Raw genomic sequence first — 24575 nt, 5'->3', positions numbered from 1 at the left:
AGAGGGAGTCACAGACTCTGAAACAGGCTCCAGGCTCTGAGCTGGCAGTCAGCACAGAGCCCGACGCGGGGCTCGAACCCACGAACAGCGAGATCATGACCTAAGCGAAAGTCGGACGCTTAACCGACCAAGCCACCCAGGCGCCCCTGTGAAACCATTTTAATGAGCAAATAGAGTTAACTGGACTTGGGGATCTACAGGACTGCAAACTGGAAAAAAATGAAAAGAGTTAAAAATAAAAAAGGATTCTGGGGGCACCCAGGTGGCTTGGTTCATTGAGTGTCCAACTTTGGCTCAGGTCATGATCTCACGGTTCTTGAGTTTGAGCCCCCTGCCCGGCCCTTCCCGCCCCCCTCAGGCTCTGTGCTGATAGCTTGGAGCCTGGAGCCTGCTTCAAATTCTATGTCTCCTTCCCTGTCTGCCCCTCCCCTGCTCACACACACACACACACACACACACACACACACACACTCTCTCAAAAATAAACAATTTAAAAACTTTTTTAAAATAACGATGCTGCCTTACAATGACACATATTAGTAGCTCAATAAAATTTCTGATCTCAACTAGAGTAAAATACAAAAAGCCTTTCTATGCTTTTATACCTCGCAGGTAAGTACAACCACTAGTGATAACGTTAAGGGCTCTATAAATGAGAGACACCATAGTGTAGTGGCTAAGGGTACAAACTCTAGAGTTTGACTGCATAGGTTCAGACACCGGCTTTTCCTGTGACCTTGGGCAGCCCACCTAACCTCAGCTTCCTCATGTATAAAATACGAATGACAGCACTTACGTTCCAGGGGTTGACGTGAAGATCAAACAAACTGATATGAATACAGTACTGACTACTGTCATGGACCCAGCACTGTTCTAAGTTCTCACATGTAATCCTAGTTAAACCACAAGGAATTGTCTCCACATTTCACTCCCCTACCAGTACAACACAGCTAACCACAAGAGAATGTTTTAAACTCTTTCTGGTTTTAGTCTTAAATTTCAGACTGAAAAGTTTTAATACAAATTTATTTAGATCAAAGATTCTGCAAATAAAACAGTGTCTAAACAGCCACTTGACCCATTCATTTGAAAATTTGCCTTTATTGGGGCGCCTGGGTGGCCCAGTCGGTTGGGCGTTCGACTTCGGCTCAGGTCATGATCTCATGGTTCGTGGGTTCGAGCCCCGCGTCAGGCTCTGTGTTGACAGCTCAGAGCCTGGCGCCTGTTTCAGATTCTGTGTCTCCCTCTCTCTCTGACCCTCCCCTGCTCACGCTGTCTCTCTCTCTCAGAAATAAATAAAAAACATTACAAAATAAAATTTAAAAATACAATAAAAAAAAGAAAATCTGCCTTTATTATTTTACCAATATACACATCTGTACCGTGAATTAAGTAGTTTTGAACTTCGATTAATTTCCTTTCGTAAGTAGTACGATGACACTGTCATTACAGCAAAAGACCAGTAGATGGCTGTCCACAGAAAGGAACAAACACCCACACAAGATCATTTTAAGAGACCTACAAAAATCAGCAAAGGAAGGCTATGAATAGAGATGTTGAAAATGTAAGAATATTTTTACTTTAAAATGAAATGTATAAGTAATTTCATTTTCTCACAGTAAAACCTTCATTAGCCTGCTAGAAGAAGCATCTATTTGAGAATATCTTTCCCAAAGGGCAGCTGACATAACACCAAAGTATTTACAATTTTGTAATATGCATATCCTCTGATTAAGGATATCTAGTAATTGATCTATGACATTAAGGATGGGATTCTGTATTTTCTTCTTTTGGATAAATTGTTAATTTTCACTTTTTCCTCCCATGAATATCTTACCTCTAGTGTTTGAACATTACATTTTTAATTAAACTGTGGGAATTACTCAGGGCATCTGGGTGGCTCAATCGGTAAAGCGTCCGACTTTGGCTCGGGTCATGATCTGTGGTTCGTGAGTTTGAACCCCGAGTCGGGCTCTGTGCTGACACCTCAGAGCCTGGAGCCTGCTTCAAATTCTGTGGCTCCCTCTCTCTGCCCCTCGCCTGCTCACATTCTGTGCCTCTTTCTCTCTCTCTCAAAAATAAACATTAAAAAAATTTTTTAACGTGGTAACTACAGGAGCTATTAACTTCCAAGAGAAAAATACAACACAGTGTTTGAACTAAACATAAATTTGAAAATAGTGATGTCACAATGGAATACTACTTGGCAATGAGAAAGAATGAAATCCTGCCATTTGCAGCAATGTGGACGGAACTGGAGGGTATTATGCTGAATGAAATAAGTCAATCAGAGAAGGACAGATACCATGTTTTCACTCATCTGTGGATCTTGAGAAATCCATGGGGGAAGGGAAGCAGAAAAAATAGTTACAAACAGAGAGGGAGGGAGGCAAACATAAGAGACTCTTAAATACAGAGAACAAACTGAGGGTTGATAGGGGGGCGGGGGACAGAGGGAAATGGGGGATGGGCATTGAGGAGGGCACTTAGGATGAGAGCTGGGTGTTGTATGTCAGCGATGAACCACAGGAATCCATCCCCAAAACCAAGAGCACACTTCACACACTGTATGTTAGCCCATTTGAAAATAAATTGTATTTTTTTAAATGAAAGTAGAGATGCTTTCATTACATTTTTATTTTTTTAAATTTTCATTACAGTTTTCTAATATGATCTCAGCCAGCTGTTTTCTTAGCTCTAATCACATCAAGTATTTTTCCCATACATGCTGGGCCACATTTTGCCTTTTTCTATACTGAAATTCTTTCCTGTGGTCAAGGAAGTTAATTTGTTCACCATTTTCTCCAGTGCTTGAAGGGAAAGTTAAACCTAAGAATAGATGTCCCAGATTTGTTCCTTAAAAAAACAAAACAAAAAAAATCACAAAAACACATCTCAAGCACTCCTATTGGTCACCATCATAATAAGTTAAAGCCCTAAGTTATGAAGTCTCATTTAGATTACAGCCAGTAAATTAAGTATTCAGGTTTCCAGATTTTTCGGCTGCAAATTCTATGATATCTTTTTTACAGCCAATGGATGACATTTTAGAATAACTGAACCGGAGGGGCACCTGGGTGGCCCAGTTGGTTTAGCATCTGACTTCCGCTCAGGTCATGATTTCCCAGTTTGTGAGTTTGAACCCCACATCAGGCTCAGAGCCTGGAGCCTGCTTCGGATTCTGTGTCTCCTCTCTCTCTGTTCCTCCCCCGCTTGCACTCTGTCTCTCGCTCTCTCTCAAAAAGAAATAAACATTAGAAAAAAACTTTTTAAAGAATAACTGAACTAGAAATATACACATTTTAATATTGAAATTAATTGTGAAATGGCCGAAAAATCTAGCATACATATTTTTGTGAGTCAAAGAAAGCCAGCTGTTAGCTCTGCCCAATTATCACCAAATAAGTTAGTGCTGTTATTTCATGAAAGTTTCAAATAGAATTTCCCTTCAAGGAATAGAAGAGAAGGGCTCAAGAAGGAGCCCTGCTTCGAGGGGTCAGAGCTCTGTCCTTCACCAGTTCAGTGTCTGAGCAGATAACTCTTCTGCACTCAGCACTTCACCTGTAAAATAAGGAGGTTATTTACTCTTCCTTCTGCCCTGTACCAAAACCCATCTTGCCTATTTCGTTCTACTTAACCACTCTGCATTTTTAAGTCTACGTGTGCACTTTACGCTCTGTGTCCTGGCGACCCACGTCACCTGACCGCTCTTTAGATTTCCAGTGTCCCTCCTCCCTGACACTCCGGCGATCCTGAAGGGTCTTACCCGAACCTTCTCCGAACAGAGCAGGGATAACATGGTTACAGTTAGAGAGAGAACCTGGGTCTCCAGACTGCACCGCTGGATGCACCACGCGCTCCAGGATAATCCCAGCAGCCATGCATCACTTTCCCGGAGGGAAAGAACCCAAGTGCAGGTGCTTTCTAGAAAAGGACTAGATGCTTCTACCGGTCTGCGAAGCCAGAAGACAAAGTAGCACGAAAAGGCATTTCAGGCTATGAAAAACAACTGCCTGCTAATTTTAAAAACGACACGCACCGGCTGTCGGTCATTTTTCCTAATACCCACGTGAGTTAAACTCGGAGTCTTTACCCACCTGCTCAGAGAACGAGGGATTCGGTTTGTAGGGGAAGGGACGTTTGCGCTGTAAAAACCACAGGAATCGTTTTGATTTTTGCAGAGACCGGGGGCAGATGCACCAGGCAGAGGCGCTTCTCGGGTTTTAGATCGCAACCTCCGGGGCATCTCTCGCAGGTGACTCAAGGACCGTGGCGGTGACCGCGCCGGCGCCGGACGCCGCCTCCCGGGGCTGTGACTCCGCCCGGCCGAGAGGGGGCGCCCGCGGCCGCACCTTTCCCGCCAGCGCCGCGGGCGCTGCAGCCCCGGCTCGCGCCGCCGCCTCCCGAGCCGTCGAGGCCATTCCTCTTCCGGGGCAGTGCGGAGACGCGTGCGGGACCCGGATGCAGACGCCAGCGCGCTATATAAGCGCCGCGGAGGCCTCACCCCTTTCTCTTTGGGGAAAACGCGGTCGCGGCCGGCGCGGACCTCCGGAGGCGCCGCTCTTGCTCCTGACTCACCGCTGTTCGCTCTCGCGGAGGAACAAGTCGGTCAGGAAGCCGCGCCGCAGCCATGGTGAGGCGGGGGCGGCGCCGCGCGGTGCGGGACGTGGCGGGACTCGGCCCCTGCCTGGGACGCCCGCCGGGACGGGCGGAAACGCGAGCCTCCCTCACCCGGGAAAGGGGCTCCTGAAGCGGTGGGGCAGCCTGGGGAGACTCGAGGAAGCGTTTCCAGGCTCTTTAAAGCCCTGTTTTCGTTTGTGCAATGGCAGGCTTTTAAAGACACCGGGAAGACGCCCGTGGAGCCGGAGGTGGCGATTCACCGAATTAGAATCACTCTAACCAGCCGCAACGTAAAATCTTTGGAGAAAGGTGAGTACGATAGCTTTGGGGTGAGAGCTTGGGGCGAAACCGACAAAAGCGATTAATTTGACTTGTTGCTGAGCACGAGGGGCTCGGAGAAGTCAAGTGGCGAGTTGATGAACTTAAAAGCGCCAAGCGGGGATGACCTACCCTTGGCTGTCGGTGTCCTTTAAGTCCGTGTTGGCGGTGAGGAGACGGTGACTATGCGGAGTTACGGTGATGGCTGTATACGCTATTCTGAGCCAGCATCAGTCAAGGCCCCTTGGGTTGGCCCGGGCCGTCTCGGAAACTGAAAGATGCTCTTCTTCCCCTGTAGTGTGTGCCGACTTGATCAGAGGCGCCAAGGAGAAGAATCTCAAAGTGAAAGGACCGGTTCGGATGCCCACCAAGGTGAGTCTGAAGGGTGGGAGGGCCCGCGAGACCGTGGGCGGGGGGGGGGGGGGGGGGGGGGGCCGGTGGCCTCGCAAGGAGCAGGTGGAGGTAGTGGCGGAGCCACGTGCAAACCACAACGCCTGGTGTTCTTTGTCTTTCGTTGCAGACTCTGAGAATCACTACGAGAAAGACTCCTTGTGGTGAAGGTTCTAAGACTTGGGATCGGTTTCAGATGCGGATCCACAAGCGGCTCATTGATCTGCACAGTCCTTCCGAGATTGTGAAGCAGATCACCTCCATCAGCATTGAGCCGGGAGTGGAGGTTGAAGTCACCATTGCAGATGCTTAAGTCAGGCTTTTTAATAAATGGATTATCGGCTAACTCTTGTTGCCTTTCTTTCCTAGGACCATCGGGTCTGAGGAATTCGGAGTTGTGCCGTGAAAGTGAGTCCGCCTTTCAGGTGGATTTGTCAGAATTGGGTGAATATCCTGGGCTTGGCCTGTGTTTCCTTTAGAGGCCACCAAAGCAGTTCACACTTGAGAGCTGGATTGTATTCACAGAACACACGAAGACCCTACGATTGACAGATGTATACAGTGGTGGGTCATAACTGGCTGCATATCGGAGATTTTTCAAAGAACGTATCTGAATCCTGCCCCAACATTGTAGTTTTATGGATACAGGATGCTACCAACACAAGGTTCCTGGGATGCGGCTGACTTGAGAGCCTAATGCATCCTGGTGGGGAGGTAACTGGGAAGTAGTTCTGCCAGTTAATGTTATTCCTGGAGAGCAGGCTGAAGCACATGTTTTCGGAACCAGTTGCAGTTCTGCAGGCAGGTGTTTTGATTATATTTTCCGTTGTTGGGTTAAAAGAAGTAAACCCGTTATTAGCGTTGGGGTTAAATCTGAGTATTTTATACACGGTCCTTGGGGTTTTTATTTAATATGGAGCTATACTAACAGGCAGTTTGTACGTGAATAACTAGTTTTGTTATTTTTCTTTTTTTTGTTGTTTATTTCTAGGGGAGAGAGAGAGTGTGAGCAGGGGAGGGTCAGAGAGAGAGTCACAGACTGAAACAGGCTCCAGGCTCTGAGCTGGCAGTCCGCACAGAGCCCGACGCGGGGCTCGAACCCACGAACTGCGAGATCATGACCTAAGCGAAAGTCGGACGCTTAACCGACTAAGCCACCCAGGCGCTCCAGTTTTCTTATTTTTCGAGTGGAAAGCGTATCCTGTAGGCCAAGTTTATTTAGTCAAGCCCCTCTTGGCACAATAGTGGATGTTTCACTACTAGGTTGTTAGTCCTCTATTTTCTTAAATGCTACTGCTTTTCTGCAAACCCAGGGGTTTAACTTGGCCAATATCCTGAGGCGTGAGATTACCATTACATGTATGTAATGTCCTGAGGCTGAGATTAAATCCCAGCTGAGATTTAAATGTCTTGCCCAATGAGAATCATGAAATTCCAGTATTGAGATTTTTTGCTTTTTGAAATTTATAATCAGCTAGTACCCTAATTAGGTCCAGTTTTTTACTAGAGAAAACTGCCAAAAATGTTCTGACAAAAGTAAACTTTTGCACATTACAAAATGCCCTTAAAGTCCTCATGATCAAATTTGCTGTTTAATACAGGGTTATAGTGATTAAATTCATGCCTTTACTCTGGGTTTAGGCTTAGACCTTCACTGGACTATCTTGACCACTGCCTTCATTTAACGTGTGTTCAAATTTACTTGGAGCTGGGATTTCTCTGTACATCCAGTTGTGTGCTAGATACTTAATGTACTTCCCAAGCTCAACCAGGACATGCCTATGATGAAAATTCTCTACCCTCCTCAAAACTCTTGTTCTGTGTTCTTTCTCAGTCCATGATCGCTATGTAGACCCATGGCCACTCAAATTGGAATCCTCCCCCCTTTTACTGCTTCCAATATCCAAGACCTTTCGATTCCACCTTTTTTTCCTCTTAGACCTCAAAAAACAATTTGGACTTAAGGAACTTGAGTGGAACTGACTGTAAAGAACTATGCCAAGCTGATGACCTCACGAATTCCCAGATTTTTTTAAATTAACTTGAGAAACTAAAAGATTTCACTGTGACTGTAATAAACATTCCGCAGTGAGTCTAGTGAAGGTTCTGAGGTAAGCAAGCAGTAATCTGTTCTTTCACAGAGGCTGCTTTATTTAGAAATAAAGGAATTATTGATGAGAACTGACCTGTCCTCTAAAACAATTTTAAGCATTCTCGACATTGGCGACTGCTAAGGCATTATTTACATGTATCAGGTAAGATTATTTTAATACTTCAGTACCTGGCAATGTGTGGCCTCCACATAGAAGTATCTACAAGCTTGTTTTGATGATCGAAGTATATTGCAGCATAGGAGTCTGGAATACAGTTGATATCCCTAGAATTGGTTGGAAAACTAAATTCTGTGAAGATGTTAAAGCCACTTAGACCTAAAGAATAGATTGAGAAGAGTGCATCCAAAGATCTTGAAAGAGCAGCTTTAAGGCCTTGACAGTAGTTCTGAATTTTAGCTCATGTGCCAAAGTAACATACATCAGCAGTTGTGGTTTTTCACGCTCGGTTGTATTTAAGCTCTAGGTATTTAGAGAGCCCATAATACAGCCAAAATACAGCACTTAAAGTTTTGGGAACTGCTATGGTCTTAAATTCCTCAAACATTTAAAAACATCTATAACAACATGGAAATAAAACCCATGCAGGACCTTGGGATACTTCGTGCTGAACTAAAGATGGTTGAGTAGTGGTAATGGTGCCAGTGAGCGTGAGGCCAGCTTGTATGGGTTAGGGAGGTAAGGAAATACTGGAAGTTGGGAGGCCTCTCCAGTCCTTAACCTCCTTCCCTTTGGCTTTAACAGAATGCTCACAACTTTGAGCTCAACATAAGGCAACAGAACCCACCTTGGCTGTGCATCACATGTCCTCACCTGAGCGTGCTAAGTGCAGGTGTGCAAGCTCTGTGGCCAGGAAGTAAACAGGCAAGAGAATGTAGAAGTAGAAATTCTTGGCCATGCAGTCCGGTCTGCTCCAAACATGGTTATTTAGATATGTGGGCTTGATAACCTACTTCTTTGGGCCTCGGTTCTCATGCAAAATGAGAGTACCTCAAGAGCGTATATGGGTGTTCCTTTCTCTAAGAGATGTTTTCCCAACAAAACCAAAACTGGCTTGCTAAGGGCATAGATTCCCAGAGGGTAAGTTACACTGCTGGTCAATGGTATTAGGTCCAGTTACACTTGATTTGAGAAATACACCTGAATTCCCACGGGCACCGCCTTTCTAACTGCATCCTCCAAAAATGTGAACGTGTAGCTCTAACTGCTGGAGAACCTGGCCAGGCTAAGGCTTTATTTGAAAATAGGAGTCAAGTTAATTATTTCCTTCATTCCAGAAATAGTATATTTAACTTACATAGCAAGTTCAGCTTTTAGAACGAGGGAAGTGAATCCTTCCATACCTTTTCTGTAAACTGCCTTTTTTTCTTTACATAGAACCTACCCTCAGAGGTATTGTTAATGTATTCAAAATTTTTCATGTACATATGAAATTGTAGTCTATCTTTAACCATATAAAATCTATATAATTTTTAAAAATTAGAATACTAAACATTGTTCTGTAAATTATTTTTATCATTAATTATGTATCTGGGAGAAATTTCTGTTATCAGTACATAGTTCATTTCTTTCAATGAATGTTGCATTATATGGATGCACCTGAATTTAATTAGCCAGAATTTAACTAATTAACTTTAAGAACTAGTAATTTACTTAAGAACATTTACTATATTTCAGGTATGACGTTTTCTAAGTTTGATTCCACCTTGATTCCACTCTTAGTCTGTTTTCACATAATGGAATTTTATGAACTATCTGAATCAATTCAGATGGTTTTTCCACCAATTCTTGGGATATTGGGTGTATTCCAAAGACTTGTGTGCTGCAGTATACTTCGATCATCAAAACAAACTTGTAGGTACTTCTACAAGAGGAGATAAAAGAGAAAGAGATAGGGGCGCCTGGGTGGCTCAGTTGGTTAAGCATCTGACTTCGGCTAAGGTCATGATCTCACGGTTCGTGGGTTCGCGCCCAGTGTCAGGCTCTGCTGACAGCTCAGAGCCTGGAGCCTGTTTCAGATCCTGTGTCTCCCTCTCTCTGACCCTCCCCTGCTCATGCTCTTTCAGAAATAAAACATAAAAAATAATTTTTTTTTGAAAAGAGGAAGAGAGATTTCCATCGTAGGGTATCAGAATTTTTAATTTTAAGATGTTACCAAATTGATGCCCTCAAATGAAAATACCTATTTATATTCCTACTAGTAGTGGAAGTGCAATAACAATCTGGCGAACAAAAATGTGTCCGTATTTTATCCCTGCCCTCCATTTGTTTCTGCGGCTCCTGTTGATTAGATGACCTTCTGAAGGTCCTGGATGCCTGTCAGCATTCTTTAACATGCTTTCTGAGTCTTTTTTAATCTTACAGTGTAGGATACATCCTTGACTTTCTCATCTAGCACTTATTGATTTAATTTTTCATTTTGATAATCTAGGGTTTTTTTTTTAATGCCTCCATTCTGGAAAATTCAGTCATAACAGAAGTAGAGGGAATGGTATAAGGAACCCATTCAGCTTCATGAACTGTCAACTGATGCCGGTCTTCATGTGTAACTTCACCCTCTCCCCCAACCGACCTTCAGATTATTATTATGAAGTAAATCCCAAACATTATATTATTATTATATATACACTTTTTTTAGTGTCTAAAGGACTCTTAATTGTTACTTTGTAATTATTTTTTTTTCAGTTTAGTATTGCTAAGTATGTTCACTTTGCTGTGCAACAGATCTCCAGAAGTTTTCCATCTTGCAAAACAAAGTACGCACTGAATAACTCCCCATTCTCCCCACCCCAACCCTTGCCAGCTACCATTCTAATCTTTGTGTTGATGAGTTTGACTACTTTAGATACTTCCTAGAAGTGGAATCCTACAGTATTTCTCTTTGTGACTGGCTTATTTCATGTAGCACAATGTCCTTCAGCTTCATTTTTGCACCATATGACAAGATTTCTTTCCCTGTAAAGGCTGAAAAATATTTCATTGCATGTATATACCACAATTCTTTATTCACTTATCCCTCCATGAACATTTGGGTGGCCTCCACCTTTTGACTAGTGTGAATAATGAGGCATTGAACACAGAAATACTAACACCTCTTCAAGACCTGGTGCTCCTTCTTTAAGGTGAATACTCGGGGGGGGGGGGGGGGGGGGGGGGGGGGGGGGGGGGGGGGGGGGGGCGGGGCGGAGTGGATTGTGGAATCATATGGTATAACCATATTTTTCATTTTTGAGAAATGCCCATAACACTTTCCATAGCAGCTGCACCATTTTACATTCTCAGCAACCACTCCAGTGCCCGCACATCCTCAACAACACATTTCCTAGCTTTTGAGAAATATCTGCAAGTTATTTGTCCATTTTTTTTTAGTTAGGTCACACATGTTCTTGTTGGGTTGTCGGAGTTTTTTCTATATTCTGCATATTTAACTCATTATTAGAATTACGTGATTTGCAAATATTTTTTCCCATTCTATAGGTTGCCTTTTCACTGTTGATTGCTTCGTGTGCAGGCTTTCTAAAAGGTTGATACAGTCCCATTTGTCTATTTTTGCTTTTGTTGCCTATAATTGTGGGTGTCCTATCCAAGAAATCATTGCCAAATCCCGTGTCGTGAAACTGTTTTCTTCCAGGAATTTTTTAGTTTAGATATTAGTCTTAAGTATTTTCCTATGTGTGTGTAGCAGAGAGAGAGCATGTATGTGTGGTACAGAGGGAGAGGGAGAGAGAATCTTAAGCAGGCTCCATGATCAGTGCAGAGTCCAACGCAGGGCTCAATCCCATGACCATGAGATCGTGACCTGAGCCATAATCGAGTGGGATGCTTAACCTACTGAGCCACCCCTGTGGTTTAAGTCTGTAATCAGTTTTGAGTTAATTTTTGAATATGGCTTCGTAAGTTTGCATGTAGATATCCCGTTTTTCCAGCGTGGATCCACTGAAGAGACTGTTCTTTCCCCCCCTGCGTGGTGGTCTTGGCACCCTGATTAAAAATCACTTGACCCTATATATGAGGGTTGAGGCATCCTTGCATTCCAGGAAAAAAATCCCTCTTGGTCATGGTGTAGAATCCTTTTAATATGTGGATGAATTTGGTTTCCTCCTATTTTGTTGAGGAAATTCATCAGTATTTTGCATCAGTATTCATCAGGGATACTGATCTGTAGTTTTCTTTTTTTATTAAGGTATAATTGACCTACAACTTAATAGTTTCAGGTGTATAAGGTAATGATTTAATATTTGTTTATATAGTGTGTAGTTTTCCTGCAGTGTCTTTGGCTTTGGTGTTGGGGTAATGCTGTCCTTATAGAATGAGTCTGGAAGGATTCTCTTTTCTTTGGTTTGTTTGAGGAGGATTGGTGTTAATTATTCTTTAAATGCTTGGTAAGATTCCCCAGTGAAGCCATCTGATCCTGGGCTTTTCTTTGTTGGTAGGTTTTTGATTACAGATTCAATCTCCTTGCTGGTCTGTTTTGATTTTTTATTTCTTCATGATTTGGTCTTACTAGGTTGTATATTTTTAAGAATTTATCCATTTCCTATGGGTTATCCAATTTGTTGGCATGTAAGTGTTCACAGTATTCTCTCATCCTTTTTGTTTTTTTTTTTAAATATTTTACTTGTTTGTTTTTGAGAGAGAAAGAGACAGAGTGTGAGTTGGGGAGGGGTAGAGACAAAGGAAGACATAGAATCCAAGCTCCGGGCTGTCAGCCCAGAGCCCAATACAGGGCTCAAACTCAAAAACGATGAGATCATGACCTGAGCTGAAGTCAGATGCTCAACCAACTGAGCCACCCAGGTGCCCCAATACTTTTTGGTTTTGTGGCATTAGTTGTGAAGTCCCATGTTTCAATTCTGATTTTAGTTATTTAAGTGTTCTCTCTCTTTTTGAAATTAATCTAGCTAACAGTTTTTAAATTTTGTTGACCATTTCAACAATCCAACTCTTAGTTTTATTAATATCCCTATTCTCTATTTTGTTTATGCTCTCATCTTTAGTATTTCTCATGATAACTTAAGAGTTTCTTTTTCTTTCTCTAGTTGAGATATAAAGTTAGATTACTGATCCAAGACTTTCTTCTTTCTTAATGTAAGTATTTACACCTATAATCTTCCCTGTTTGTACTGTTTTCACTTTATCTCATACATTTTGGTGTGCTGTTTTTCCTTTCTCATTTGTCTCATGGTATTTTTCTATTTCCCATATGAATTCCTTGATCAAAGGATTTGACTAAATTGGTTTTTATGAATTCCAGAAAGTTGTTGAACGCACAGATCTGTTTCCATTTTCTTTTTTGTTATTTATTCCTTGGTTTTCCTCTATGATAATTTTCAGTGAGGTCTGTAGGTACAGATGAAGCAACAGTCTTTGCTCTGTCTGCAATCCTGAGCTGAGATTCAACTGATTAAAGTTGCTTGAGCATCGATTTTATAGATACCCCACCCAGGGCACTTCTCGTTAACAACAGAGTGGCAGTGTGCTGAAGGGTAGGTGCTCCCGAACCAGGCCATCTGGGGTCCAAATTTGGCTTGACACTTGTCTAGCTGAGACTTTAGGTATGTTACTCACATTAGTGTATCTTAGTTTTCTCATTCAATCAAACTAGAATAATGAAAATCCCTTAGAGAGTTACTCAAAGATGAAATGAGTTAATATTTTTAATGCACTTAGATCAGTGGTTGGCATAGAGTAAGAGCTATTTCAATATTTGGAAATGAGTAAATTTGAATTTCAGAAAATGAAAATGCATCTGAGAATGTGGCCCCTTGAATTTGTCCCACTCATACCTGGTACAGAGTTCCCTGAATACTGGAGATTTAAAACATTTATTTTGGGGGTGCCTGAGTGGCTCAGTCAGTTAAGCATCCGACTTCGGCTCAGGTCATGATCACAGGGTTCGTGGGGTGGAGACCCACGTTGGGCTCTGTGCTGACAGCTCAGAGCCTGGAGTCTGCTTCAGATTCTGTATCTCCCTCTCTCTCTGCCCCTCCCCTGCTTGCTCGCTCTCAGAAATAAATAAAACATTAAAATACATTTTTTTTCTGATTAGAGATCAACTAAGTTGAGTGCTGACAACTTTTACACTTAGGTAGGCAGTTAATAAAAAAGTAGGTAGTTAATAAAAAGTAGACAACTTTTGCACTTAAGTAATAGTAAACTTCAGTTTGAATGACTGTGTGTAAGCCTGACAAGATACACACACAGGCATCGCGGCTGCAACTGAAAGGAGTGCACAGAAAATGCAGCTAACAGAGCCAGGAGGCACGACCTGGCCAAACATTTGTTCCCTTTATTTTTATTAACCCTTGCATTTGCACAATACTTCAGCCAAAGCTTGAGGAAAGTAAGAACTCAACCTATTGAAAGCCCAAAGAAGAGACCATAATAAAATAGTCTGCAAAAGATAGTTCTACAGAACTGCAATTTTTTAAAAATTTTTTTGATGTTTGTTTACTTTTGAGAGAGCGGGAGACACCAAACCCAAAGTAGGCCCTAGGCCCTGAGCTGCCAGCACAGAGCCCGACGCAGGGCTCGAACCCACTAACCGTGAGATCATGACCTAAGCTAAAGTCGGACGCCCAACCGACTAAGCCACCCAGGCGCCCCAGTCATTATTCACTTCTAATTTAGCACATTTGCATTATCAAGTCTCAAGCATTTTCATTTCTAAAAGGGTCAACACTGTGGGCTGTGGGCTTAAATCTTTTTCAAAGATCAGTCCCATTAAACTTTGCTTTAAAAAAAAAATGAAGCAAGACCCACAAGAGCACAAAGTATATTGTCCCTTAAAACTGAGGAAAGAGAAATCAACCAGGAAGACTGACTTATTCAGTCACTTGTGGCCACAATGCCAGAAAAATGAGGTTGACACATGGCCCTTAAAGATTCTTGTTTTTCTTTTGAAATAAACTTGCATAAGAGCTGCAAGAACAGTACAAAGAACATTTTGTGAACCATCTCTCAAGAATAAACATTAAAAAAATTTTTTTAGCTATTCCTCCCTGCACAATGTCCTACACCTTTCTTTTCTTCACTAATATATCAGGACATCATTTTAGGCATTTTATTTTTGTGTTTATGGAACTATGCTAATCTTTTTAATGATCACATGGGATTCCTCTTTATGCCTATTTAGCACCCCATTGATAGGCACCTAGATTTTTTTTTTATTGTAGTTTTGTTGTCATTGTTAATAAACAATGCAGTACTGCATATTTTTCCACTTGTGGTTTTGCACAAGGTATGACACTGCCTTTTTGATCATTCCCTTCAGGCGCAGGGCATTACTCATATCTTCTGGGCATTTTCCAGAATGATAGGTAAATCTAGGTCCTGTACTTTCGCTCTTTATGCATTCCCTTAAAGATTTCCATATATTCATGGAACATATGTATTTATTTTCCCATAAAATGTATGTTTACATTTGCCCCAATAAATACATCTTTACAGTGTTATGTGGTATAAAAGTGAGAGGCCCAGAGTGCTATGGGCTACACACCCCCGTTTATCAGGGGACATGTAATTGGATCCTACTCTAAGACAAATCACTCCTGCGTCTATTTTCTTTTTTCAATTATTTTTTGCAGGATCTGATATGGTAGCTAGGAATGTGATAGAAAAGTCAATTGCCAAAAAAATAATGATACACTGATACCCTGAGTAAAGATATATTAATATCCAAAGTAATAGTTCAAGAAATCCCAGGAACTGAGAACAAACTGAGGACTGAGGGGGGTGGAGGAGAGGGGAAGGGGGGAGATGGGCATGGAGGAAGGCACTTGGGATGAGCACTGGGTGTTATATGGAAACCAATTTGACAATAAACTATTTAAGAAAAAAAAATCCCAGGAACAGAACAAATTAGTAAAAAAAAGTTCTTTTTTAAAATGTTTATTCTTCAGGGAGAGACAGACAGTGGGTAGGGGACAGAGAGAGAAGAAGACACAGAATCTGAAGCAGAGCTGACAGCTCAGAGCCTTACGCAGGGCTCAAACTCACAAACCATGAGATCTTGACCTGAGCCAAAGTCAGACATTTAACCACCCAGGCACCTCAGTAATAAAAATTTCTATAACATGACTTCAACTTAAGTATGAACCTACTTAAGGAAATGTTCATAGTAATTACCATATTTCTGTGGGGTTGTTTTTAAAGGTAAAGCTTTTTTAAATGTTTGTTGTGAGACAGAGTGTCTGCGTGCGTGCGTGTGTGTGTTTGTGTGTGTGTGTGTGTGTGTGTGTGTGTGAGCAGAAGAGAGGCAGAGAGAGAGAGAAGAATCCCAAGCAGGCTCCACACTGTCAGCCCAGAGCCCAACTCGGGGCTTGATCTCACAAACGATGAGATCGTGACTTGAGCTAAAATCAAGTGTCAGATGCTTAACTGACTGAGCCACCTAGGTGCCCCTATGGAAAAGAATGCTTGGCTGTAACTATAGCTCTTGCTATTATGCACAGAAGAATAAATTTGTGTCCTATAGTGAAAACTTAAAAACTTTAAAAGGGCTGTGATTCTTAAATGCAAACTTTGAAGTTTTATTCCTGAAGTAATCTCCCTGCAAGGTTTTGGCAACTGTAGTATTTCTTTTAACATTTTACTGGATTCTCGGAGAGTATATTAACAATGTGGTTCCATATGAAAAAGAAAGCTGGGCTGTGTGATGAAGGCAATGCTTAGTAGATCATGTGTTTTTCTGTAAATTTCAATATGGTTTTGATAAAACTGTGGTCTCCATTCAATGAGTATTTGTTTTATTATTTGCATAGCTCAAATCTAAATGTGTCACCGAACTCACTTGGAATTTGCCAAGGACTCATTAGCAACATGAAATGTAAGGAAGAATGTATTATATTGAGGGCCTGGAGGTGGGGTCAGGAGGTACTAAGGAGGAGGAAGAAAACAAGTGAAGGTGTGTTCTAGGCGGAAGGATCCAGCTCATAGGTGACAAAGAGCATGGCCTATGAAAGGGACTGTGAAACTGGATGTGGATGAAATATCTAGCCGGGGATTGATGGGAGGAGATAGATGGTGCTGGAAAGGTAAGACGGATCAGGTCATGCAGAGGATTCATTCTGTGTTAAGGACCACAGACTTTACCCTCAGAGAAAGCAGAGAACATTAGAAGGTTCTTCTCAGAAGAGTAAGATGATGAGATACGGTATTAAAAATAGATTGGGGGGAGGGAGAAGCCTGAAGGCTGGCAGAACATTTCAAGAGCCCAGACAAGACCCAACTGTAACTTTAACTAAAATCGCGGGAATTGGAATGGAGAGATTCTATCACTTTGAGGGGCTTTCAGAAGGTGGAAATCTATCATATTTGTAAGCAGGTTGAATAGGGGGAAGAAGGCAACTGAAGAGTGGTGTGGAGATTGGAGAGCTGGGAGAGCATTTGCAAAGAACACTAGGGAAGGTGTGGAGGGCTGGACTGACATGTTTCAAGTGGCCGTGTGACATCCACGTGTGGACACGTGGTAGATAGCTGGATAAAATGGATCAGAAGACCTCTTTCTCAGGAGAGAACTCTGGAGAGGAGATCAAATATGGGAACCTCAGCACGAAAATCATTGCAGTCACAGAGAGAGATGAGATGGCCCAGGAGGCATGTGTCTAGCGAGACAGGGTGGGCTGGATGGAACCTGGAGAACACAAATCCTGGTCAAGAAAACCAGGGGACTGCAGAACGAGGGAAGCCAAGGAAAACATTGCAAGGATGAGAGTGGTATCAACTGGGTCAAACGAGTCCATTAGATTTAGTAAAAACTTACACAACAAAGCAGCTGGTGGGGATGTGAGGGAGAGAGAACGGAGGCAGTGGGCACAGACGAATCTTCTGGAGAGTCTGGCTGTAACAGATAAGAGAGACAGGGCTAGAGGCCAGCTGCATGTGGCTGAGTGGGCTTTGTGCCCTTCAGATGAACTCCAGGTGCATTTAAAGGCTGATGGGAAGAGAAACAAGAGTTGGACACACAGGAGGAGTGGGTAGCAAGAGAAGGAGAAAGTGGTGAAGGATGACGTCGTGGGAGGAGGCGGCGGGGTGAGGTTCATGAGAAGGTGGGAGGGATTAACTTGAGGAGGGACGCCTTATGCTTTTCTGTTTTGTATAGAAGGAAAAAGGGAAGGACAAGGCCTATGGAAAGGTAAGTTTATTTGTTTAGTGCCTGAAGTTCAACAATTGCTCATGTGTCAATTCCACCTAGTGTCTCTGTGAATGGAAGAGTCATGCGCACATGAGGAGGGACCTGCGGAGTCCAGTACTTGAAGACAATGAGGAAAGTATGAAAAAGCTTAAGGGAGACCAAGAGAGAGATAGAGCAAACCAGAAAACAGAAAGATCTGGGGTTGGTAAGGCTGATTTTAGAATGGCACCAACCCAAGGCATTTTATTACTTTACCTCTAGTTGCGTGATCAAGATTTAGAGATGGGGAAAGCAGATGGTTGTGTTGACCCAGGACTGGGCTTTTCCAGATCATGACAATGGTGGGAGATATGACAAGACACTGGAGAATATAAAAAGTATTTCCAATAGCAAAAACACCCCAAGAACTCCATTAAAAGGTAAGCTAAGAACTCAAATAGGTATTTTCCCCAAGAATACATATAAATAGCCAGCAGGTATATGAAAAGAGGCTCAACATCATTAATCATCTGGGAAATATAAATTAAAGTAATAAGATACCATCTCAACATCTGTTAGGATGGCCACGATCCAGAAAATCAAAGACCACAGTCTTCGTGAGGATGTGTGCTGCTGGTGGGAATGTAAGCAGGTACAGCCACTCCGGAGAACAGTATGGAAGTCCTTCAAAAAATTAAAAATAGAACTGCCGGGGCGCCTGGGTGGCTTAGTCGGTTAAGCGTCCGACTTTCGCTTAGGTCATGATCTCGCGGTTCGTGGGTTCGAGCCCCGCGTCGGGCTCTGTGCTGACTGCCAGCTCAGAGCCTGGAGCCTGTTTCAGAGTCTGTCACTCCCTCTCTCTCTGACCCTCCCCTGCTCACGCTGTCTCTCTCTCTCTCCTAGAAATAAATAAAAAACATTTAAAAAAAAAAAATAGAACTGCCATGTGATCCAAAATATTCAATCTGGATATTTATCCAAAAGCATTGAAGTCAGGATCTCAAAGAGATATTGGCACTTACATGTTCATTGTAGCACTATTTATAATAGCTGAAATGTGGAAACATCCTAAATTTTTTCAATGACAGATGAATGAATATTTTAAAAGGTAGTATATTCACACAATGGAATGTTATTCAGCCTTAAAGAAGGAAATCCTGGGGGCACCTGGGTGGCTCAGTCAGTTAAGCATCTGACTTACCTCAGGTCATGATCTCAACGGTTCGTGAGTTCAAGCCCCCCGTCGGGCTCTGTGCTGACAGCTCAGAGCCTGGAGCCTGCTTTGGAGTCTGTGTCTTCCTCTCTCTCTGTCCCTCCTCTACTTGTGCTCTGCCTCTCTCTCTCTCTCTCAAAAATAAACATTAAAAAAAAGAGAGAGAAATCCCAGAGTAGGTGACATTGTAAATGAATCTCGAGGATATTGCGCTCAGCAAAGTAAGCCAGTCATGGAAGGGCAAATACTGCATGATTTCACTTATCTGACACAGACTTGCTAACAGATACATGAAAAAGTGTCCAACATTATTAATCATATGGTAAATGTAAATCAAAACTACAATGAGATGTCACCTCACAGAATGGCTAAAATCAACAACACAAGAAACAACAGGTGCTGGCGGGGATGCAGAGGAAAAGGAACATTGTACACTGTTGGTGGGAATGCAAACTGGAGCTGTCACTGTGGAAACAGTATGGAGGTTCCTCAGAAGTTAAAAATAGGACTACTTTATGATCCAGCTCTTTGCACTACGGTGTATTTACCCAAAAAAACTACAGGAACGCTAATCCAAAGGGATACATGTACCCCAATGTTTACAGAAGCATTATTTACAATAGCCAAGATATGGAAGGAGCCCACCGATGAAATGGATGAAGAAGATGGGGTATATATATACACACACACGGGAATATTATTCAGACATTAAAAAGAATGAAATCTTGTCATTTGCAAGGACGTGGATGGAGCTAGAGTATCATACTAAGTGAAATAAGTCAGTCAGAGAAAGACAAATACCATAGGATTTCACTCATATGTGGAATTTAAGAAACAAAACAAACAAGCAAAGGGAAAAAGAGAGAGAGAAACCAAGAAACAGACTTTTAACTATAGAGAACAAACCGATGGTTACCAGAGGGGAGGCGGGCGGGGGGATGGGTGAAATGGGTGATGGGCATTGAGGCGTGCATGTGTCATAATGAGAACCAGGTGATATATGGAAATATTGAATCATTATATTGTACACCTGAAACTAATATAATACCGTATGTTAACTGGAATTAAAATAAAAAAGGAAATGCAAATCAAAGCCACATAAGTTATTACCTCACATCTGTTAGAATGGCTATTAAAAAAAAAAGGACAAGAAATAACAAGCAAATAAAACGAGAAACTGAACCCATAGATATAGAGAATAGACTGGTGGTTAGTAGGCATGGGGGTGGGGGATGTGCAAAGTGGATGAAGGTGGTCAAAAGGTACAAACTTCTAGTAATAAAATAAACGAGTCCTGTGGAGGTAATGTACAGTACGGTGACTATAGTTAACAAAACTGTATTGTATATTTGAAAGTCGCTAAGTGGGTAGATCTTAAAAGTTCTCATCACAAGAAAAATAATTCGTAACTATGTGTGATGATGGATGTTAACTAGCCTTGCTGTGACCGGTTTGCAATATATACATATATTGAATAATTGTACACCTGAAACTAATATAATGTTATATATTAATTATATCTCAATAAAAAATACTTTTGGAATAAGGTCAACAAATTCAATGAGACCTTGCACTTCATCTATAGAAAGACTTTTAAAACCTGCTTTCATAAATCACATGCTTCTTTTTTACACATGAAAAGGTATATATAAAGCCACAAACATCCCATGTGGGGAAATAATTATTGAAACATTCTGGGGCGCCTGAGCCTGGTGGCTCAGTCAGTTAAGCATCTGACTTCGGCTCAGGTCATGAGCTCACTGTTGGTGGGTTCAAGCCCCGCGTCGGGCTCTGTGCTGACAGCTCAGAGCCTGGAACCTGCTTCGGGATTCTGTGTCTCCCTCTCTCTGCCCCTCCCTCACTCCCACTCTGTCTCTCAAAAATAAGTAAAACGTTAATAAACTAAAAAAAAAAAAAAAAAAAGTTGGAGGCTCAGCCACCTGAGCTACCAAGGTGCCCTTGTTCACTTGAGAATCCGTTAAAAGGAAAGATCTCAATGTTAAGTGTTTACACTATAGGTTGTGAAAAATGCCAAGTGCTAGAAGGTGAAATCCATGAATGAAAGGGAAGATGTGAACAAAAGAGGATTCTGATAATTACATTCTGGCAGAATGAAAGTCAAAGTATGTGTTGGCAATCTCACAGCAGCATTCAAGTCACACACACACACACACACACACACACACAATGTGGAACTGAAGAGGGCCCAGGACTTGGGATCAGAAGATGTAGGTTCCAATTCCTGTTCTTCCCTCTTGTTCAACCTTGAACAAGCAATATGACCTCTCTGGGACTCAAATGCCTTCTGTATAAAGGTTTAGACTAAATGATCTCAGAAGTCCCCTTCAGCTTTGAAATTCTAGAATTCTGGGACTATATTGAAAGGAAATAGTTTTCCCATGATTCTGCGTGGATGTGATGCTAGTTTCCAGCTATGGTTATAAACCCCCAACTAGTAGGAATGATATCCTCCATAACCACGAAAGGACTTTCTGTTGTTTTAATTCAGACTAGGGATCTGAGAATATTGGCATAACAAGTTTGGAGAAATGTTAGGATTTTTATTTTAAAGCGGCTACAGCCAAGAGTCTAATAACATTCAATAAAACCAGCTTTTTGTTAAAAAGGAGTTCTAATACATGACAGATGCTAACTTATTTTTCACTTTTAAATCAATGTACCCAGCCCTGCAAACCCAGGAGACACCGCAAACTATGGATGCAATAGAGAGTCATAGTGAAGAGAAAAAGGAGTTACTTCAAACTAATCTCCTGGCCTTTACTGTCTTTTATGATAAGACTTTGGCTATGAGTAAGATTGCCCTTGTATCATGGTTTGTCAGGGACACTCCTGGTTTATGTCTTTATCTCCCATGTAATTAATGACATTTCTCCCTTTTACTCTTGAAAATGCCCTAGTTTGGATGCTGAGGGATAAGGTCACTCTCCTGTTCATAGATTCACTTCTGCTTGTTTAATTCCTAAGCCCACTTCAAAGATACTCTCCATCTGGTTCTCAAATGTTGCTTCAGATGGGCCCTGCGAAAACCAACTGCAGCCAGAAGAGTTGGTTTTCCTCTTTGTTTTTCATTTCCCAGCTGCAACGTTCTTAAGAGCCAACCTTGTCGTAGTGATTTAAATGGCTGATGTTCGAGTGATTTCTCTCTAACACAGAAAGAGCTCCAAAGTCATTACGCCCTCCCCTTATGACAAGAAAAAGCCAGGCAAACTGAAAAGTCAAAGAATTTTCTTTAAGTCGTCATAGAACTGAGGTCACAGGGCACACCGCCTCCCCCTGAGTCTGGAGAGTGAGGCGCAACCAGAAAGATGCCTGGAGCAGGTGTAGCCAGATGCCCATCTGGGGAGGGGCAGAGAGAGAGAGGGAAAGAGAGAATCCCAAGCAGGCTCCACATGGGCAGCACCAGGCTGGTGGGAATATTTAAACAGTAACGTTGACAATTTGACTGGAGGCCAAGTACAGTCTAGGAAGGGAGGGAAAAACTCCCGGGGGCTACAGTCACAGGATGTTCACGGGTCTTTCCTCCAAGGACCAGGAGTGAATTATCAGGAGTAGAGAAACAATTGCCAAAGTGAAACCCTCCCAGATTCTTCTCTCTGACAAGGGACTGACCTCCAAGGGGAAGGACTGAAGAGACAATTCTGAAACCTTATTCCCCCTGAGGAAGGAAATGTGTCACCCCAGGCTACTTCAGCCTTCCTGTCGCACCTGAGAAAAAACAAGTACATAAGTTCATAGTCCACAGGGAAAAGGATTTCATGGACAATATCTGGAGATGCTGAACTCTAGGAAAGAAAAGAAGGGGGAAAGCTCTGCTCAGGGAAAAGGGACAGAGACACTTCTGAGACTTCCCTTCTGAGATGAGACAACTGAAGATGACTTAATTACAAAGTTAGAGAAGGATCTTTCCCCCACAGTCTATCACGATGTTAACAGCAATAATAGCTATAGTCATAATGGATAGGAGCTCCATAATGGATGGAGTGAGAGAGCTCGAAGACATAGCAGCTCAGAGGAAAGACCCAGGGGTGCCTGGGTAGCTTAGTTGAGCATCTGACTTGGGATCAGGTCCTGATCTTATGGTTCATGAGTTCAAGCCCCACAATGGGCTCTGTGCTAACACATCATTTGTCCTCTGTGCTTCGGATCCTTTGTCACCCTCTCTCTGTCCCTCTCCTGCTTGTGCTATCTCAAAAATAAATACACATTAAAAAAGAAGAAAAAAACAAAGGAAAGACCCAAAACCAAGAAGGGAGGAAAACCCAAACCCACTGGAAGACTGTGAAGTCTCTAGCGTTTCTTGCTGAAACAAACCCTAAACACAGCCCAATTCTTGGCCAGGGTAACATAGATCTTTAAACAAATATCCTTTTACCTCAGTTCTTACTCTAGATGAAACATATCAAACTTCCAAAAACACTGTTTTCAAGGTGTGCCAAAAGACAAGAAAAACACAGACATTGAGACAAAGCAAGCATCAGAACCAAGCTCAGATATGATCAACATATTGGAATTATTGGAAAGGCAATTAAAAATAATCATACTAAATATGTCAAATGCTGTAATGGAAAAAGTAGATAATGTACATGAACAGATGAGTAATATGAACATACAGATGGAGACTCTAAAGAAAAATCAAGAGAACTTGCTAGATGTCAAAAGCACAGTAACATAGGGGTACCTGGGTGGCTCAGTCGGTTGAGTCTGACTTCAGCTCAGGTCATGATCTCACAGTTCGTGGGTTCGAGCCCCACATCAGGCTCTGTGCTGACAGCTAGCTCAGAGCCTGGAGACTGCTTCAGATTCTGTGTCTCTCTCTCTCTCTCTGATCCTCCCCTGCTCATGCTGTCTCTCTCTCTCAGAAATAAATAAAACATTAAAAATTTTTAAAAAAAAGCACAGTAACATAATCTGTTTGATGGGCTCATCAGTGGACTAGACACAGCTGAGGGAAGAATCAGTGACCTTGAAGGTAGGTCAATAGAAATTTCTCAAACTGAAATTCAAAGAGAAAAAAAGAGTGGAGGAACATCTAAGAACTACGAAGAAATGATAAAAGGTATACCATACACATAATTGGAATGTCAGAGATAAAACAGAAGAGAGAATGGAACAGAAGAAATATCTGAAGGAATGTCGGATCGACAGACACGAAACCGCAAATCCAAGAATTTCAGAAGACACCGCGTCAGTTAAATACCAAGAAATCTACAGCGAGGCATATCATATTCAGACTGCAGAAATCCAAAAACAAAGAGAAAACTGAAAGACATCAGAGTGAGGATAAACATTTTACCTCTAGAAGAATAAGGATAAGAATTACAGCTGACTTCTCAGAAACCATGCAAGTAAGAAGAGTAGAGGGAAATCTTTAAAGTGCTGACGATTGAACATGAAATTGCCCAAACTCTAGATGGAGCAAAATCAGCCTTCAGAAATGAAAGAGAAATACAGAAAAGGGAACTCATTGCCCACAGGCCCACCCACTGTGGAAGGTGAGAGGAAAGTCCTCAGGCCAAAGGAAAACGATAGAAGTCAGAAACTCAGATCTACAGAAGAAAGGTAGAAAATTAGAAAACGTATAAATAAGGGCAAAGAAATTCTTTACTTTTTCTTATTTTTAAAAAGGTTTATTTATGGTTTGTTTCGGAAGAGAGAGAGGGGCAGAGGGCAAGCGAGAGACGGGCAGAGAGACAGAGAGAGAGAATCTCAAGCCGGTTTCACACTGTCAGCACAGAGCCCTATGTGGGGATCCGTCTCTCAAACTGTGAGATCATGACCTGAACCAAAA

General features: G+C 42.2%; 1 protein-coding gene and 1 non-coding gene across 2 annotated transcripts; both read left to right on the top strand.

The window, feature by feature from the left end:
* The first annotated feature begins 4485 nt into the window (after nucleotides 1-4485).
* Nucleotides 4486-5674, top strand: RPS20 (ribosomal protein S20). Its single transcript, XM_039220286.1, has 4 exons — nucleotides 4486-4633; nucleotides 4830-4929; nucleotides 5237-5310; nucleotides 5459-5674. Exons 1-4 carry the CDS (start codon nucleotides 4631-4633, stop codon nucleotides 5639-5641), a joined length of 360 nt encoding a protein of 119 aa, XP_039076217.1. The 5' UTR covers nucleotides 4486-4630; the 3' UTR covers nucleotides 5642-5674.
* LOC120222471 lies at nucleotides 5102-5168 on the top strand. The gene has a single exon (XR_005526050.1). It is a non-coding gene; the product is annotated as a small nucleolar RNA U54 (small nucleolar RNA).
* Nucleotides 5675-24575: the final 18901 nt, after the last annotated feature.

Source organism: Hyaena hyaena, unplaced genomic scaffold, assembly GCF_003009895.1.
Source record: "Hyaena hyaena isolate Hyena2069 unplaced genomic scaffold, ASM300989v1 scaffold_876, whole genome shotgun sequence".
Lineage (NCBI taxonomy): Eukaryota > Metazoa > Chordata > Mammalia > Carnivora > Hyaenidae > Hyaena > Hyaena hyaena.
Note: the sequence above shows the minus strand (reverse complement) of the source record. Positions and strands in the feature narration are given on the sequence as shown.

What these genes read in the sequence shown, in the direction of transcription:
- RPS20 (XM_039220286.1), top strand. An exon ending in CGTAAAATCTTTGGAGAAAG is followed by an intron (nt 4,930 to 5,236) that starts GTGAGTACGATA and finishes CTTCCCCTGTAG; the next exon opens with TGTGTGCCGACTTGATCAGA. An exon ending in CGGTTCGGATGCCCACCAAG is followed by an intron (nt 5,311 to 5,458) that starts GTGAGTCTGAAG and finishes CTTTCGTTGCAG; the next exon opens with ACTCTGAGAATCACTACGAG.